Genomic DNA, 17,290 nt, shown 5'->3' with positions numbered 1-17,290 from the left:
CCCCCCCCCCCCCCCCCCCCCCCCCCCCCGGCCCCTTCATGCCGGTAGGGCCTCCCAGCATCGAGCTAACCAGGAGTGTCTCCTGGGAAACCATATGTTCCCTGTGAGGACCAGTGGCTTAGCTCTTCTGAACTTAGACACTTCCATGTACACGATCACCTCTGGGTTCCTAGCCCACCGATTTCCGTGGGTTTTTTCCCTCTCTTATTTAAATAATTTCTACTTGTCATTCTTCCAACACTTCTAAACCTATTCAGCATTTTTCCAGCTTAAAAAAATTTTTTTTGTGATCTGGCTGCTGCCCCACTTTTGCTGACCTTGATCCCACTTTATTTCTCACCTGGATTTTGCAATATTTTCTTCCCTGGTCTCCTTCCCCTCTAGTCTTGATGTCTTTGCCTCCACTCTGCCCAGGACTCCAGAGGACAGATTAGGTCTGGCTACGCCTCTTCCCGGAACTTCCAAGTGGACTGAAGATCCAGATGCCCTTCCACACGGTGTCTCATGGCCAGGCCCACCCCATACATCTCCTCATACTTGAGAAGACTTTTGAAATGCTAACATGTTGAAACCTAGTGCTCAATGGGATAGTATTAGGAGGTGAGGCTTTTGGGAGGTGCTTTGGTCATGAGGGTGGAGCCCTCACAAATAGGATCGAGTGTCCTTGTAAAAGGGACCTCAGAGAGCTCCCTCACTCCTTCTGCCACGTGAGGACCCAGCAAGAAGATCCCTCTCTGTGAACCAGGAAGCAGTTCCCCACCAGACCCCAAATCTACTGGTGCCTTGATCTTGGACTTTCCATCCTCCACAATGTAAGAAATAAATGTCCATTGTTTATAAGCCACCAACCAGTCTGTGTTTGGTTGTTATGGCAACCCAAGCGAAGACAACCACTTTTTGAGATGTGATTGACATACAGTAAATTGCGTGTCCTTAACAGCTTTATTGAGGTATAATTCACACACCATACAATTCACCCAATGGAAATGTCCAATTCCACGGTTCTTAGGGTGTTCACAAACTTTACACATATTTAAAATGTGCAAGTTGGAATATTTTGGTATATGTACATATCGCCGAAATCATCATAATTGTTAAGATAGATATCCATCACCCCTAAAAGTATCCTCATGCCCACTTGTCATTGCTTTCCCCCTTTCCTGGCAACCCTCGGTCTGCTTTCTGTGCTGTAAAGTTAAACCACTTTCAAGAATTTTATAAAAACAGAATTATATAGTATGTACTTCTTTTTTCTTTGTTTTTGTTCTGGTTTCTTCATTCTGTCTCTGCATATATACATATCCCTAGAACTCGCTGGATAATTTTTTTCAAAGCATATTTGCATTGTGATGAGATCTTCTGTTTATATGACGGTTTTCTCCACTCACGGACTGGAACCTAACCCCAGGGCTCGGTACGTCATCGCTTCGCTGTAGTGAATGCAAAGGCAGAGACTCCCCAATCCACGAGTGGTACCCCTTTCCCAGGACTTGAAAAATATAGCCCTGTTTTCTGTTTAAAGAGAACTGTCATTACATAATTGTTACTTGAAATTTATTGATCAGATGCGATGCGATGCTGCGGTAATATTGTTGAAAGGAAATGAACAATTGTCCTAATTCTTAAAAAACATCCCTCGAACATGGAAGGCAAAACAGAAACGAAGTCAGAGGGATTTGTGCACTTCAAGGCAATTTAAAAATTTGTCTGAAGGCCTCCCTGGCTGTCTTCTCCTGATGATTTTAAGGGTTCCTGTCCGAGGATTTTAAGGATTTTTGAGCAAACTACAGTTCTTACGCCTGCAGTGTTTTATTTTTGCCGGCCGGTGGGGAAGGGACAGTGTTGAGAAATCGATCTCAAGCAGCTCTGAGACATTCCTGGTAGTCAGTGATAGCTGTGAGTTTTTCAACTCCACACATAATTGTCAGTCTGATGTGGTTTTTACAGGTTCACAGGAGGGAGGCGGAAACATAAAAGAGTGAGCTGGTTTCCAGGACAGTAGTTCCTGGTAATAAGGGGATGGTAAAGAGGTTGAATTTCAAAGTCCGATTAGAAATCACAGCTATGGCATCCGTGATTGTCACTGAGGGTTTAAAGCCTGTGGATTTGGCCTGCTGTGCACAGACAGCGGTTCCTGGTTTTTAACCCGGAGCAAAATGGCCGTGGGGCGCGACACAGGAGCAGCGCCTTCTGGGGGATGTGCCTATGCTGGAATAATGCTCCGAATTAGAGTTAAAAGAAAGCACCAGAAGGGGGAAGCCCTAAAGCCCTCTGGCTGACTAATGAAAGTTATTTTGAAATAGTCCTGCACCGTGGGTGTTGTTCCAAAGCAAGGGAACTCCATCCATCATGAGCTAAATAAAGGCCTAGTAAAATCAATAGGGTCACAGGACGATGACAGGAAGGTTTATGATTAAGGCCCATGACAAAGGGACCTGTGCGAGCACACAGTGTCGAGCAGGGCTCCTCAGATTCTCGTGTGCACACGAACCACCTGGGAGTCTCGTGACAACCGGGTTCTAACTCCGTCCGTCCTGGAGGCTGGGGCCTGAGATTCTGCCTTTGAAACCAGCGCCCAGAACGCATGCGCGCTGGCCGCCCTCAGCCCGCACTTGGAGCTGCCAGTGCAGACTGGAGTGAATGGGCTGCGCTTCCCTCTTTACAACCGATCCTGAGATCCTCCTGTGACGTTCCCTGACCAAATGAGTCTGTGGTTTAATAGTCCTGTTCATCTGTGAAGGGTACGGAAGCCGAATTCTGATTTCTGTCTTGCGCTTTAAGGAAAAGAAGGGGGGGCAGTTTCTTTGTTCATGCCATCATGAGAAATCATTTGAAAGAACTGTAGATTGAATTGTCTTTATTTTAGGGTTGAAAATACTCATTCCTGATGCTCCTGAGGACCGAAAGAAATTGAGTTTTATCCAGTATGTTACCTACATGCATCAGGAGTAACGGTGGCATTCAAAACTTTTTAAAGCAGAAGTTCTGGAAGTACAGTCACTTTTCTGGTTAAAACTTGAACACAAAGGCTGTCTGATTTGAGAACGGCCCTGGGTTTTGAGGTATTATCCTGGTAGCGTCAGCCACAGATTTTGAAGCAAAACTCCCCGGGTTTGAATCTGGTCCTCCACTTATTATATACAGCAGTTACTCTGCCGTGAAATGCATCTGCATTCTCTGCTGTTACTGGATTCAGTGGATGAATATTTGTAAAGCTCTTTTTTTTTTTTTAAAGATTTTATTTATTTATTTGACAGAGATAGAGACAGCCAGCGAGAGAGGGAACACAAGCAGGGGGAGTGGGAGAGGAAGAAGCAGGCTCATAGCAGAGGAGCCTGATGTGGGGCTCGATCCCAGAACGCCGGGATCACGCCCTGAGCCGAAGGCAGACGCTTAACGACTGCGCCACCCAGGCGCCCCTGTAAAGCTCTTAGAACACTACCTGGCACGCATATGAAGTATAGAAATGCTTGTTAAGTATAGCACTAAAATTTAGAAATGTGTCAATGTCGGGGCACCTGGGTGGTGCAGTGGGTTAAGCATCGACTCTTGGTTTCGCCTGGGGTCATGATCTTAGGGTCATGGGAACAAGTTCCACCTCGGGCTCCACGCTCAGCTCCGAGTCTGCTCAAGATTCTCTCCCTCTGCCCTGCCCTCCCCACCACCACTCCTGTGATCTCTTTTTCTCTCTCTTCAAAATAAATCAATCCTTTTTTTTTTTTTTTAAAGTTATGTGTTAATGTCCTGTCTTAGTGGCCCAGTGGTCTCCTGGAATTCGGGAGGACTGTGTCTCTTTTTACTGACTAAAATAGCAACTTACGAGACTTTCCCAGCAGGTAGCTGGGTCAGAGAAGACGGTGATTTCAGCCAACGGACTGGGAACCCCAAAATAAATTCATGCAATCGAGGGGTTTTACTTATTTGGTTGGGCTCACCTCAGTCCTTTGGTTTTGCAGTTGGTGATGTATATTGGCCAGGTGGCCAAGGACATCCTGAAGTGGCCACGTCCTCTCTCCCCTCCCGTGGTAAAGCTGGAGAAGAGGGTGATTGATGAGTATGGAATGCCGTCTACCCACGCGATGGCAGCCACTGTCATATCCTTCACCCTCCTCATCTCTACTATGGACAGGTACCAGGTGAGGCCCCCTGACTCCTCTCCCCACAACCCCCCCCCACTATGTAACCTCATCCATGAAGTGAGGCAGCAAAGAGAGGTTTTGCTTCAGAATTTTCCTTTTTGAGGGACTTTGAGATTTATGAAATGAAGACTACAGGGGATCAAAATGTATTGAGCCATCAGTGACAATTTCTTCATAGAGAAGGTGACATACAGCTTAGCGTCCAAATGAGGCTTTGCCTTATTGAGAAGGTAACACCCCCAGTAATGACACCCCCACAATGAGACGACATGGACTGTCCCGGGAACCAGGCGTCGTCACCCTGAGCTGCCCGACTAGACAGCACGTGATCGGTTCTCTCATCTTCTGTTTGCAGCAAACGGGAGGAGCTTATGGTCCTCATAAATGATCCTCCAGGGATGAGATGATTCCCCCAGATAAATCCTCCTGCTGGACTCCCCAGGGCCCAGGGCAGGAGAGAGTCTGTGTCCCACATTGGCTCCCAAGGATGCCTCTGTCCCTAGTTGGGGCTCAACCAGTAGAAATAATGGCTCCATGTTTTCTAGAGTACTCTCTAAGTGACAGCAGATTGATAAATGTTGCAAATAGAGGAATTTCACCTAATTAATATCTGCTTAGATGCCAGTTACAGTCAGACCTTTTAAAAGTTAGACTAGTACTGCAGCAAAGTTTTGTTTTGCCCATCTGAGAAGTTTTGCTCCAAGTTTGAGTTTCATTTAATAAATATCACCTTTTACTCTCTGGACAATGTAGATTTCATTAAATCTAGCCATCTTGTACATAAATGACAGGACTGTTTCACCTCGTCCCTTCACCCTCAAAACACGGGGACATTCTTTGCTCCAGGTTATTGAGAACTGGGGAGTCTGCCTGATGCAGCTGGACAAGAACCAGATTAGTGTTGGGTCCTGGCTCTCCCTCTGTGGTCTTCTGCCTGGTCACCTGGGGGTCAGACCTCAGTTTCCTGGCTGGGAAAGGGACAGGTCTAAGGAATATGTCCAACTAGGTATAATCTTCTATTGTAACTTACGAGTCAGGCCAGGATCAGAAATGTCTGAGATCTCCAGTACTATCCGAATTCAGTTAATGCAGACTTCTGAGCTACGTCATACTCAGGGCATCTGCCCCAGAAGGACACGGGGGCCCAGGGCTGGCCCCCATCGGGCTGCTCTCAGCATCCAGAGAGGCCTCATGCAGGAAAAAAGCCCCAAGTAGCAGCTGACTGCAAGAACACAGAAACAACCCCGTTTATAGACTCATTTCAAGGCTTCCTGGTCCTTCTCAAAAAACTCTTTTCAGCTCATATGATGCAGCAGTTTTCAGCCTGAGCTGTTATGGACATCTTTCCTATTCAATTTTTAATGATCAATATATTTAGCTGTTAGGGTTATTTGCCGTAAACAGTTCTAAATATGGTTTATTCTATGACTGTGTATTCAGGCTAATGCCCAAACTCTAATTTCTGAAAGCATGAACTCATTTTAAACACTTTTTCTTAAATTAAAATCCGAGGCCCGGTTAATGATAACTGTTAAGAAAGGACCTACGACCATGTGTGATTTTGCTCCCGTCTTGCATCAGAAAGAACGTGCTGGGCTTGGATTCAGAAGAGGGGGCTTCTGGTTCTGCCTCTTTGCGGGCTGTCTGACCTTAGGCAGGTCGTTTGGCCTCTCTGGGGCCAGCTGCTGCTGTGAGGGTCGAATGGGATGGCGGATGGGAAAGTGTCTTTGTGATTGTCAAGGTTAAGGGCTTCCTCAGCTGTGGAATGGAGCTAATAATAGAACCCACTTCATAGGGTTGTGTGAAGATGGGAGGAGGGGGTGGCTCTAAAGGGCTTCACGTAGTATAGATAGCTCTCTGTCGTCTTTATTCTTGTCACCGTGGGACACCACAGGCATTAGCGTGTGAAGCACGTGGCTTATGTCTCTATGTCTTCCTGTATAAGGAGAATATGCCTGTGTTCCTTACAGGACTCAGCAGTAGCCAGATTCCGCTGGCTGCCGTCGTTACCCACCAGCAAATGTTGAGAAGCAGTAGACTCTGGATTTTTGCCTCCACATCTGTATATAAAGGGGCCATTCTTAGCCTGGGGCCACAGCCCCTGGGCTTCCTGAGGAAGCCTGTGGTTGCCAAGCTTTACCACCCAACGCTCGCTGAGGAAGTCGTTGGCTGCACTTCCGGGTGTGCATCTGCCTCGCCCCTCGCTCCATACTGGACACTTCATACATGTAACGCTAAGGATAGGTCGGAATAAAGAACGATTGACTTCATGAAAACTGTCTGCACCATGTCTGTGGTCGTGAGGCCTAAATCCAAGTTCTAACGATGTCTGATTTGTAGGTTTATATGGTGTGAAACCCTCCCAGCACCATGCCGTAGGCGTCTTCCCCTTCTCTTTGCTCTTTTCCCCAGGTTTCAAGTGGTTTTAGATCATCAGACTGCTGGTCTAGGGAAACTAAGGTTGAGACTAGCAGTCATTGGGTGGGAATCCTTTCCTCCCACCGCATCACACCGTGTGAACATGATCTCATCGCCTTGTTTTCTCTTCTCCCCACTCAGTATCCCTTTGCGTTGGGACTGCTGATGGCTGTGGTGTTTTCCACGTTGGTTTGTCTCAGCAGACTGTACACGGGCATGCACACGGTGCTGGTAAGTCCTGCGCTCGGGGCTTCGGGTGACTGTCCCAGTAACACTGTGGCCAGCGTAGCAGTGTGTTGTTCTTCACGCTGTGTTACTTCTAAAGCTGTTTGCCTGTGTCATTATATTTCCCAACAAGCCAACGAGGTAAGTAATTATTAGTTTGTGCTCCCTGCACAATAATGATAATGAATCATTAAGATAACATCAAGGAGGCTGAGCGGGGCTAGACCTTCATGACTTGGAAGATTGGCTAGAATGGCCACAGAGACTCGGTCATTTAGGTTCATGTTGGTTTAACGATGACGCAGGAGCAGTGCAGGAAAACAACCAGGGTCAAGGAGGCGAGCACGTGGATGGGGTTCCCGACGTCGGCCCTCACAGAGACGGGCCTGGATTTTAAGGATCTCAACTGCCCTTTCAGGGAAAGGGTCCTGATGGGTCCAAAGAGCCCAGAATCATGGGCTCGCTTCCTTCCGTATCGCTGTGGGCTGGAGGTGGTGGTGGGCACAGAGAGACCCACCTGCATTTCAAGGTTCAGCTACCCCTTTACCGTATTCAGAATTTCCAGGGCTGCTACGGTTAGCACAGTTAACATTACCTCAGAGCTCGATTTCCTGGCGTATTCGCCAGCTGCCATGAAGTTCCTGAGCACAAGGCTGGCCGTGGTCTCCCACAGGGCACTACCGGTCTTCGAAACTGGCCTAAGAAAGACGTCTCGCCAAAGGAATGGGCCCTTGCTAATCGTGTTACTACCCATATGAAGCTGAAAACCTGTGTGAGCAAAAGGCCTCTGAGGGAAAGGCCGCCCTCTTGTTTCTCCTCCCGGCGCCTGGTGTTGGCGGGGGCAAGGGGGGCGGCGGGGAGGGCTGGAAGGCCCGAAGCAGCAGAGGTGGACACGGGTAGCGAGAGAGCTTGTCGAAGTGAGCGGAGGCAGGGGCCTGGGAGGAAGGAAGCCCAGAGAAAACAAGCTTGTGGCTGCCCGAGACTCGGAGACATCCTGCTTCGCCCAGGAAAACGCACACCCTAACTCAAGGAGCAGCAAGGAGCCGAGAGCCCCCGGAGTCAGGGCTGGGCCTCGGCTGAGGGGAGTAAGGCACAAAACGGAAGGCGCGCCCGCAGCTCCGCGACCAAGGTGGATGATTTTAACATAGTACTTAAATCCAAAGGAATGCGAAAATTTTCCTTGATACACAAACATCCGGGCCGCCTGGGCGGCTCAGTGGGTGAAGCGTCTGCCTTCAGCTCAGGTCGCGATCTCAGGGTCCTGGGATCGAGCCCCGCGTCGGACTCCCTGCTCAGCGGGGAGCCTGCTTGTCCCTCTCCCTCTGCCGGCCACTCTCTCTCTGTCAAATAAATAAATAAAATCTTTTTGAAAACCCGCATTTCAAATAAAGACCAGCTCTGCCCCCGAATTTCCCCGCCACTGCTCGTCTCGCCCCACCTCCCCCCGGCCTGACCAGATCTTGAAGATTCTACAGGAGCAATCAGGAGCCCAGCTCCTTCTCTCCCTCCGAGACGCGACTTTGCTGTCCCCGTCCCGTCACACGGCGCATCTGGCTTCTGAGCCCACAGGGGAGCGGAGAGGAGAGCATTCTCCATTTGCCACAGTACTGCTTCGCATTAGAAAGAGGTTCTCTCCAAATACGGCCGCAGACTTAAAAATGGAACCAGGCAGAAGTCTCGCGGGTGTTTTGGCATTTCTTTTATCTGGGGCTACTTTTTAAATTTCCATAGACTGTAATAAAAAAACCAACCGTGAGAATTCAGGTCAACATGAAAAACAGTGTAAACACGAGAACGTGGGGCTGCAGACGTGAGTAGAGAGCACAGAAAACCCACCTCAGCAAAAACACAGCTTCGTGTCTGGCTTTTCTTTTTCCAGTGGGTTATGGGGATAGGGAAGCAGATATTTGTGGGGAGGATTACTTAAGCCTCTCATTCAGCTGCAAGGAAGGGGCCCAGCCGCTCCTTTCGGAGCATGTGTCCCAGAAGAAAACTGGAGCCAGGCTGTAGCAACTTCCACCCCTACCCTGTGCCCCCTTCGCCCCCCGGGGCTCCTTCCAGACGTGCAATTTTATTTTATAAAGGTCTGAGACCCTGACTCAGGCCCAGGCCAGAGCGGGGCCAGAGGCATGGCCCTGGGATCGATGGCACATAATTTCTAGTAGCAGAAGGGGGCAGTTGGTTTTAATAGTAGGATCCGGTCAAATGGCTCGGAAGTCTTCTTCCTGGAGCAATCACTCAGCGCTTGACGGCCGGGCGCCAGGCTGGGAGCGCGATCCTTGAGATATGGAAGTCAACAGAACCTCCCTCACCCTTCTGGGTGCTGATGGTGACAGATGGACGAGCGGCTGATCACGTGATACGACGGGTACTGTGATTAGCACGGAGCAGCCGGATCAGGCCGACCCAGGTGGCGAACCTCTCCCCCAGACCCTGCAGCCGCCGGGACTGCTGTGCGCTACTGGCTCTCAACCCTGACGGCTGGCTCACATCCCATGGAAGTCTTTTTACAAACATCCCTGGGGGTATTTGGACACCCACGTGCATGCCAGCAGCATTAGTCACAAGAGCTGAAGAGTGGAAATCACACACACACACACACACACACACCCTAAGCATTGGTATTTGTTCAAAACTCCTCAGTAAATTTCAATGTGCCACCTGGGTTGAGAGCCACGGTTAGACTCATTATCCTACAGAACTGGCCACGAGCCTGCGCCTGGACCAAACGAGCAGGAAGGGGGAAGGTAGGTGGAGGCAGATGCTGTGTAGACACCCACCACGTCCATAGCACGAACTCCTCTAATCGCACGCAGCGACGTCGCTCACAGCTCACCCGTCATTCAGGTGGCTGCCTGCTTTATGCAAATGGTTCTCTGCCCACAAGGCCGAAGCAGTTCAGGGAGAACAGAAGTTTACTTATCTCGCCCCTTAAGAAGTCACTCCTTGTCAGAGGTGACGGGTTTGCTCCCTGATGTCAAGGCTTTGGGGACAGGCCCCAGCTGACTCCTGGGCAGGCCTGATATGAAGCCTGAGGAGGCAGTGGGCCACATGTGGTGTCACTGTCCTGCCAAACCAGCCCTGGCTGCACTCAGGGAAGGGCGTCTCCATCCACCAAGATGCCTCCGCAAGAACGTTGGGCCCTGCCCTAGCTCCTCCCTTCCCACACTCCTAAGCCAGGCAGTCATCAAGCTGAATTAGTTCGACTCTTAAAAATGTCTCAGAGCTGCTCTCACACCATAGCCAGGTTATTATTTCCGAATCTGATTATGCTGTCCCATGCACGGAGAAGTGTCTCCATCCCCTGCTGGATGTGAAGGGTGACCCAGGTAGCCCCTACTGTGAGCGGCAGCCATCTGGGACTCTAGGGGAATTGACCTTTGAGAGAAGTCAGTACTGATCATGCAGAACACGGAAATAAAACATGGCGGCCCTGATGACATCCTTGAGCTGCTGATACCCCATGCCTGGGGCCACACTGCCTCTAGGCTTGTTGTTCAAGGTAAAAAGTTCATTATTGCTCAAGATGACTTGTATTGAAGTCTCACATTTCCCATTGTGAGAAGTGTCCTAACGATTTACAGAAACAATTTTTTGTATGTGTAATTTCATGTTCTGAAACCAGTTGCAGCCAGTGAGGCAGGGAGAAGGAAGAAAAAACAGGGTAGAATGTCTTGGATTGGGGCAGCTCATGGAACTTGGTATGGGTAGGCTTGAGCGACTAAACCTCTAAAAGAGCCAGAATGAGGGTATCTACCAGAACGTCTTCCTGTCCCTCCGGAGCACCACTGTTCAAAGAACCCCACAACCTCTCTCTCTCAGATCAAAACCTTAATTTCCAGAGGTGAAACCTTGATTGCCCTGTGTGCTACCCTCGAACCAGTGAGGCTCAGGAAGAGGAGTGGGTTCCAGAGCAGAAACAAGACCCCAGAAGTCACCCCTGTGGGCTGCAGAGGCCATGCCCCGAGAACAGGAACTAGAAAGACAACCCAGTAAGTTCACCATTCCTGAGAATTCCCAAACCTAAGAAGTTACCACCTGCACAGGTCAGGGCTCCTGGAGTGCAAATAACAGACACCAACTCAAACTCACTTCAGCTTAAAGAAAAATGTGTTGGTTTTTATATCCATGCTGTAGGAAGGGCAGAGGTGTGGGTCGCCATTGGGAGAACGGGACTTGAGACCTAGATCTGTGTTGGAAGTCCCCCCACTCTTCCTTAAGCTTCTCTGTACATCTCTTCACATGATGGATCCGTGCTCTTGGGCTGCCTTCTCTCTGAGGCTAGACCCAAGGAGCTCTGGGCTTAAATTCTTTCTGTTTTGCTCCTGAAAGGATTGTAGTAGGGAGAATTTCAGGAAAGTGTCTAATGGCCTGGCCTGGACAGTGAGCCCATTGCTGCACCAAACGCTAGGTGAGGGGGCTGAGGACGGTGGTTGGTCCAGTGCGGTGGGAGCCAGCCTGTGGGAGCAGGGGCCGTGATGGGCAGTGATGGTTAGGGCTGGGATTAGGGTTGGACTGGGGGAGGGGCAGTTCTCCAAAATGAAAGGGGTCTGTTGTCAGAAGAGGGCACACAAAGCCCCAGAGGTATCCTTTCCACATCGACATTATTGCATTTTCCTGCTCTTTCGAGGACTCAAAAACTAGGCATTATGCTTGTTTATGTGGGGAAAGGAAGATGAGAGCAAATCAAAAAGCTTTCATGCTCAGTTTTCAGTGCCTGAAATTAATCAACTTGTACAGAATTGATTGATTTGAAGTCTTTTGACTGATAAGGCAATTATCCCCAATATGTTAACAGTAAAGTTAGCCAGAATTGTTATTGTTAGGTTGGTGAATGGTTGTCCCATTATTTTGAACTTGTATTAGCTGAAATGCTGTTCTGTTTTATTGTTCCTAATTGTTTGATCTGTGGATAATTGTATAGATACTGGGTTCTATTTGCTTACTCATTTATTTTGTTCTCTTACTATTGCTTTAGCTTTGGTTGCAGTTGGAGAACGTTGAAAAGGCTTCTCAAATATTAAAGTATCTGCAGCCCATACAAAACTGTGTTCTGGCTTTGGAGTAGAGCCGTCTTGGCGTTTTTTGTTTTTTTTTTTTTTCCAAGTTCTTTGAAACTACTTTAAAAAAAAAAAAAAAGAACCTTACTTCAAACTCCCCTTTTTAATACGGAAAAGAAAGCTAATTGTAATATGAATTCTACCCAACTAAGCCTCACTTTCTGTTGTAGGATAAGTTAGTTACTGAGATAAAAAGGGAATTTGGTTGTGTTTCTGAGTACCCCGGTTATTTTACACATTGGTTTTTCTTTACCTTGGAGAGACATATTTTTACCCTTTTATTAAAATAGAAAATTATTTCTAGTTTCATAGGTAATAAGGACTCATGATAGAACATTCATCCTCTGTTGTTTTTAAAGTTGTTGTTGTGTTTGTTTTTTTTTAAAGATTTTATTTATTTATTCGACAGAGAGAGAGCCAGCGAGAGAGGGAACACAAGCAGGGGGAGTGGGAGAGGAAGAAGCAGGCTCATAGAGGAAGAGCCTGATGTGGGGCTCGATCCCATAACGCCGGGATCACGCCCTGAGCCGAAGGCAGACGCTTAACCGCTGTGCCACCCAGGTGCCCCTAAAGTTGTTGTGTTTTTTTAAGACGAAATAAATCATTATCTGTTAACCACTATAGGAGAAGTGCCGTTGGTTAGGTTGATATAAAGGGAAACTGAAGACATCATATGCTTCTGTATTAGTCGAACTGAAGTTAGGGCATTTCCAGCAAGGGCTGCTTGTGGTATATGTTCTTAACAGTAAACATAGGTAAATTAATTTTTTATCTGCTTTCTCCACACTGTCCAAAAAGCCACAGTTGGGGCTCCGTTTTCTGTCTGTTCTGCGAGTGTGGGATGAGTGGGCTAGCTGGGAATGCTCCGAATCCAGGAGGGGAGCTGGACTGAGCCTCGAATTCAGCCCCTCAAAGATAGGCAAAGACAGAAGGTGGTCCACGCGCTAGAATCCTGGAATCATGCAGAGGCCAGAGGTCCCTCGTGGGCAGTGGGCCGAAATGTAAAGGGCCGAAACAGGCAGGCACAGGCTAGCATGGGGCCAGTTTGCCTCAGACCAGAAGCCGTGTCCGTCCTTCCTGCTGCAGTAGAAACTGGTTGGCCCAGAAGCTGTTCCAGTGTTCTAGGTTGTCAGACCTGAGGGCGTGTGACAATTAACTGACCATTACCCTGACTCTCTGAGGCTCAGGGCTGGGCAGCCAAGCCAAGGGGATGAGGCTGGCAGCTACAGAGATGGTGCATGGAGGTGGAGTTGGCCAGGCAAGGTAGCCATGGGGAAAACGGGTCAGTGACAACATCCCAGAAGTGTCCTTAAATCCCAGACTGCTGAAAAGGGAGCTCAGATAAATGCTTAAAGTCTAGATTGTGTTGAGAAGGCATTCACTTGTGCCAAATAAATAAAAAAGCCACATCCAGGCAGGGAGCCCAGCGTTGCAAGCTAGCACTACGGGGTTATACTTGTGCTTTAGGTGAGTTCCAGTTAGTCGTAAGAGCAAGGGATTGGATTAAACCTTCCGTAGAAGCCCAGTCTCCATACGTTTCTTTTGTGAGGTACTTGCCTTCTGATGATATACAACGTGCTACAGTTTCATCGAAGGGTGAAGGCGTTCTAGAAGCTTATGATCGTCTGCCTCTCTTAACAGAAAATGAGCTGTCTTTAAAACCTATACGATCAACTTTTGTAAAATGAGTCAGACTTTCCCATTTATTTACACGATTTTTTAAAAAAGATTTCATTTCGTATTTATTCGAGAGAGAGCGAGCACGAGCAGGCAGAGGGAGAGGTAGAAAGAGGGAAAAGCAGATTTCCTGTTAAGCAGGGAGCCCCGTACAGGGCTCAATCCCAGGAATCTGAGATCACGACCTAATTCAACGACAGATGCTTAACTGACTGAGCCACCCAGGTGCCCTTCTTTACAGGATTTTTGGAAGAGATTTTTTGGCCCCTTGGGAAAAATATATAAATACAAATTTCTCCCATAATGCTCACTGCTGCTATGACATTCCAGAAAATACTGGCACACACTTGCCAATGTACTTTATTCTCCTTGCAGTTTTCTCCATTGTCACTGGTTTGTCCCACCAGTGGAACAAAGGGAAGGGGAGGTGGAATGATCTGCTGTGATCCCCAACTAACCACTGGCACCTGAGAATGGAACCTATTTCTAAATCAAATGCAATCGTAAGGAAAAAAAATCCAATTTAGTTCAGTTCACTATTCACCTTCAGACGACAGTTGTACCCTTCAGAGAAGAAGAATCCTGTACACTTAACATCGGTAGTTCAGAGCCGCAGAGGCAGAAACAAATCCAGGCATTCAAGGTGAGGCGACTTGGTCTCAGCCAGGAAGCCTCTATTACTCGTCACCCTGTCTGAAAAACTGGAAAAATTAGAAAGAAAATATGAATATTTACAGAGGCTTAAAATAGGAAAAGGCATGATGAGAAATGTAACAATCCACAAAGAAAAGTTAGAAGAGCTGACTACGTACGTTTTTATCGGTATATTTAAAAAAACAATCAAAAGTCATAGTCAAAAACATAAATGCAATAAATGAGAGACTATTATTATAAGGAATCAATAAGCAAAAGACCAGCGTGCCAATTACAAGAAGAGGTAATTCCCAAAAGAAAAAAAAGTAGAACTGTCCAGTAAGCATAAGGAGTCAATCCCACCTGTATTTACAGGGATGTAACAGAAGTCATGAAAGACAGGTAAAAGTAAGACGTCATTTTAAAATTTCTGCCCACGAGATTGGTGAAAGATAAAATGGATTGATGATAAGGAGTTGAGTAATGGGCTATTCTCATAACGGGACCTTTTGATGTGATATGTACCGAAAGCAGTATAATGTGTGACGCGTACCTTTTCCAGGTATTTATCCTAAAGAATCATTGACCACATCGGTGGTCGTGTTCTTTAAAAATAGTGCAGCATGAAAAATAATGTAAATGTGCAACGAGAAGGAATTTCCCAAACTAACTATCCATCAGGATCTGGAACAACATTCAGTTATTTAACATGACATAATTAAGTATTTCTTGACAAAGCAGTTGTTCATAATCTCCAAACACTGGGAACAACCCAGATAGATACCCTTCAAGCGGTGAATGGATAAGCAACCTTGGTACCTCGCAGGCTGGATTACACTCAGCAGAACCGTCGAGCAAACTCTTAGCGGTTGGTTCTCATGTGAATGATGTTCACTGAGAGAAGCCAGACTCAAAGGTTGTATATTGTATGATTAATTTCTGTGACATCTGGAAAAGGCAAAACTGTAGTGAGGGACAAAAGATCAGTGGTTGTGGGGAGTTAGGGGTGGGGGAGGGCCTGTCTGGAAAGGAGAGGCATGAAGGGGTCTGGCGGACGACACCATTGTCCTGTGTCCTGACGTGTGTGGTGGTTCTCTAACCCCGTGCGTTTGTCAGAACTCGGAACTGTGAACCGAACAAGGTGAATTTTAGTAGATGTAAATTTAAAAATGATATTCCTACATATGAGAGAAAGGCAGACTGGGGGCGAGGGAGAGAGCTATAACTCACACAGAGATAAAAGCTGGAAAGACTCCAATTGTTCAAAAAAGTTCCAGAACATAGAAATCTGTTAAAATGTGTCAAGTGAAGAAAGCAGGGTACTCCTCTCTGTTGCATTCTGTGCAAAGTTCCACGGAACAGTTGTCCCATGAGATTCTCTGGTAAGAATAAAAAAATCCTGGAAGCAGTTTGTGCCAGGCCTCCTGCCCCTCCTTGGCCCAATACACAGGAGTCTATCAAGGTTCTTGAACGTTGAAGTCAAAGAAACCAGTTTAACGTGGCTCACCCACCCAAGGCTCTATCCCGTTTTATACAGTGAAGGAAATTCTAAGCGCTCACTTTAAAATGCATTCTAGGTCTCTCTCTGGCCAACTCTCGATTACTCCTGTGAAAATTCCTGATCTCAAATTGATGTATGACTTCTTTTTGCTGCTTTGTGTGTTTCTGGACTGCCTCTGTCCTGACATCTATGGATGGGCGCTTGGTAAGTGCTAATTAACCATAGAGTTTAATTAAAAACTAAAACACAACCTAAGACTCTCTAATGGAGTAAAAGAGGAGAATCAACTCTAGGTATTTTAGCAAAGGGCATTTAAACACGGGGAACGTGGTGCTCACAGAATGTTGGAAGGGCTTGACGGGCAGAGAGAGCCCATTGCTGCTGCTGTCCCCCCAGAAGTCACCAGTGGGTGACAAAGCCACCACCACCCTCATGACCCCTGCCTCTCACACTCCCCACCCACATGAACCGATGCTAGGCAGAGTCCAGCCACTCTAACCACAGCCACAGATGCCTCTAGAAAACTAGGAGCTGGTGACTAGACACTGGAATCCTTAGACAAGCTGCTGCAATTCATGTTGCTGGGATTTGCCGGGTCACAGAAGCAGCGGAGGAAGGTGGCTTCCACGAGGGCACCTGGATGGGGGGACCTGACTTCCAGAAGAGCCGCGGGAATGGCGTCTTTAACTTCTCCACGTCTCCAGTTCAGCGGGAGGTGGGAATGGACACAGGGGACCAGCTGACCATTTCCATCAGGCTTTGGGATCCTTGCTCCCATTGTCATCTAGTTTCTTCTAAGCAGACTCTGAAAAACTCTGCTCATGGTAATTTCCAAGAAGTGGGCCTCCTGGGGAAACCTATGTCTTGCCAACAGAAAAGGCAAGAATGTGAATTTCCTGACCTTTCTTTCTTTTAACTCACCGACACATATTTCTATTTCAGTAGATGTAAGAACACTTGAGAGATTTTCATTCAAAGTCTCTTAGGTCATCGCGCATTTGGATGTATAAAGATGGCGTCATTAGCGGTAAGAGCAAGCTATGATACGGGCATGTGGTTGGTTGAATTCATCCTTTCGACTGTTAGGCTCTTGAGGCTAAGAATCTTATTTTCCTCACCTTTGTACGCCCCGCCTGATAGTCCCCACCAGAGTGCCTGCGGTAAGTGAATGGTAAAAAATCAAGTGGCACGGACCATCATCTGTAATTGGTTCACAAAACAGTTTTTTCTCTTTTACTTCTTTGTAGTTTATTGAATTGGATTTGACAAGATTCATCTGTTAGTCTGAATATTGCATTCACCGCAGGAGAAGGCTAGCTCACAGCATCTGATATTTGTTCAACATTATTTCCTTCTGCCTGAAAGCATAAACTCGTGAACGACGTAATAGAAGTGTCCCTTCCATGGTAAATACCGTGCAAGCATGGCTGCTCCGTTTCAAGCTTCTCGAACTCCCAGAGTCGAATGAGGCGGGCGTCTTGTTGTGCGAGAAGGGAGCGTGGAGCAGGGGTCAGCAGCATGAAGCTGAGGCTCCTTGAGGGCCCACTTCTTAAAAGGAAGGGTGTCCGAAGACGTGCCACTCAGCACCTCACACGTTTCATTTAATAAATAGGAGGAGGATGAATCCAAGGATGAGA

The 17,290-nt window shown here is 47.4% G+C and overlaps 1 protein-coding gene across 3 annotated transcripts in view; it reads left to right on the top strand.

Moving 5' to 3' along the window:
* The window catches only part of SGPP2 (sphingosine-1-phosphate phosphatase 2), a 110,592-nt gene that overhangs the window by 75,079 nt on the left and 18,223 nt on the right, over positions 1-17,290 (top strand). For 2 of the 3 annotated variants that reach the window (XM_040639904.1, XM_040639909.1), the window contains exons 3-4: positions 3,957-4,136; positions 6,699-6,788. In XM_040639904.1, the coding sequence (XP_040495838.1) occupies positions 3,957-4,136; positions 6,699-6,788 (270 nt within the window). Of the gene's footprint in view, positions 1-3,956; positions 4,137-6,698; positions 6,789-7,455; positions 8,061-17,290 lie in introns of those variants that run through there. The other variant, XM_040639906.1, reaches the window with a different exon arrangement.

This window comes from Ursus maritimus, unplaced genomic scaffold (assembly GCF_017311325.1).
Source record: "Ursus maritimus isolate PB19 unplaced genomic scaffold, ASM1731132v1 scaffold_1, whole genome shotgun sequence".
NCBI lineage: Eukaryota > Metazoa > Chordata > Mammalia > Carnivora > Ursidae > Ursus > Ursus maritimus.
Note: the sequence above shows the minus strand (reverse complement) of the source record. Positions and strands in the feature narration are given on the sequence as shown.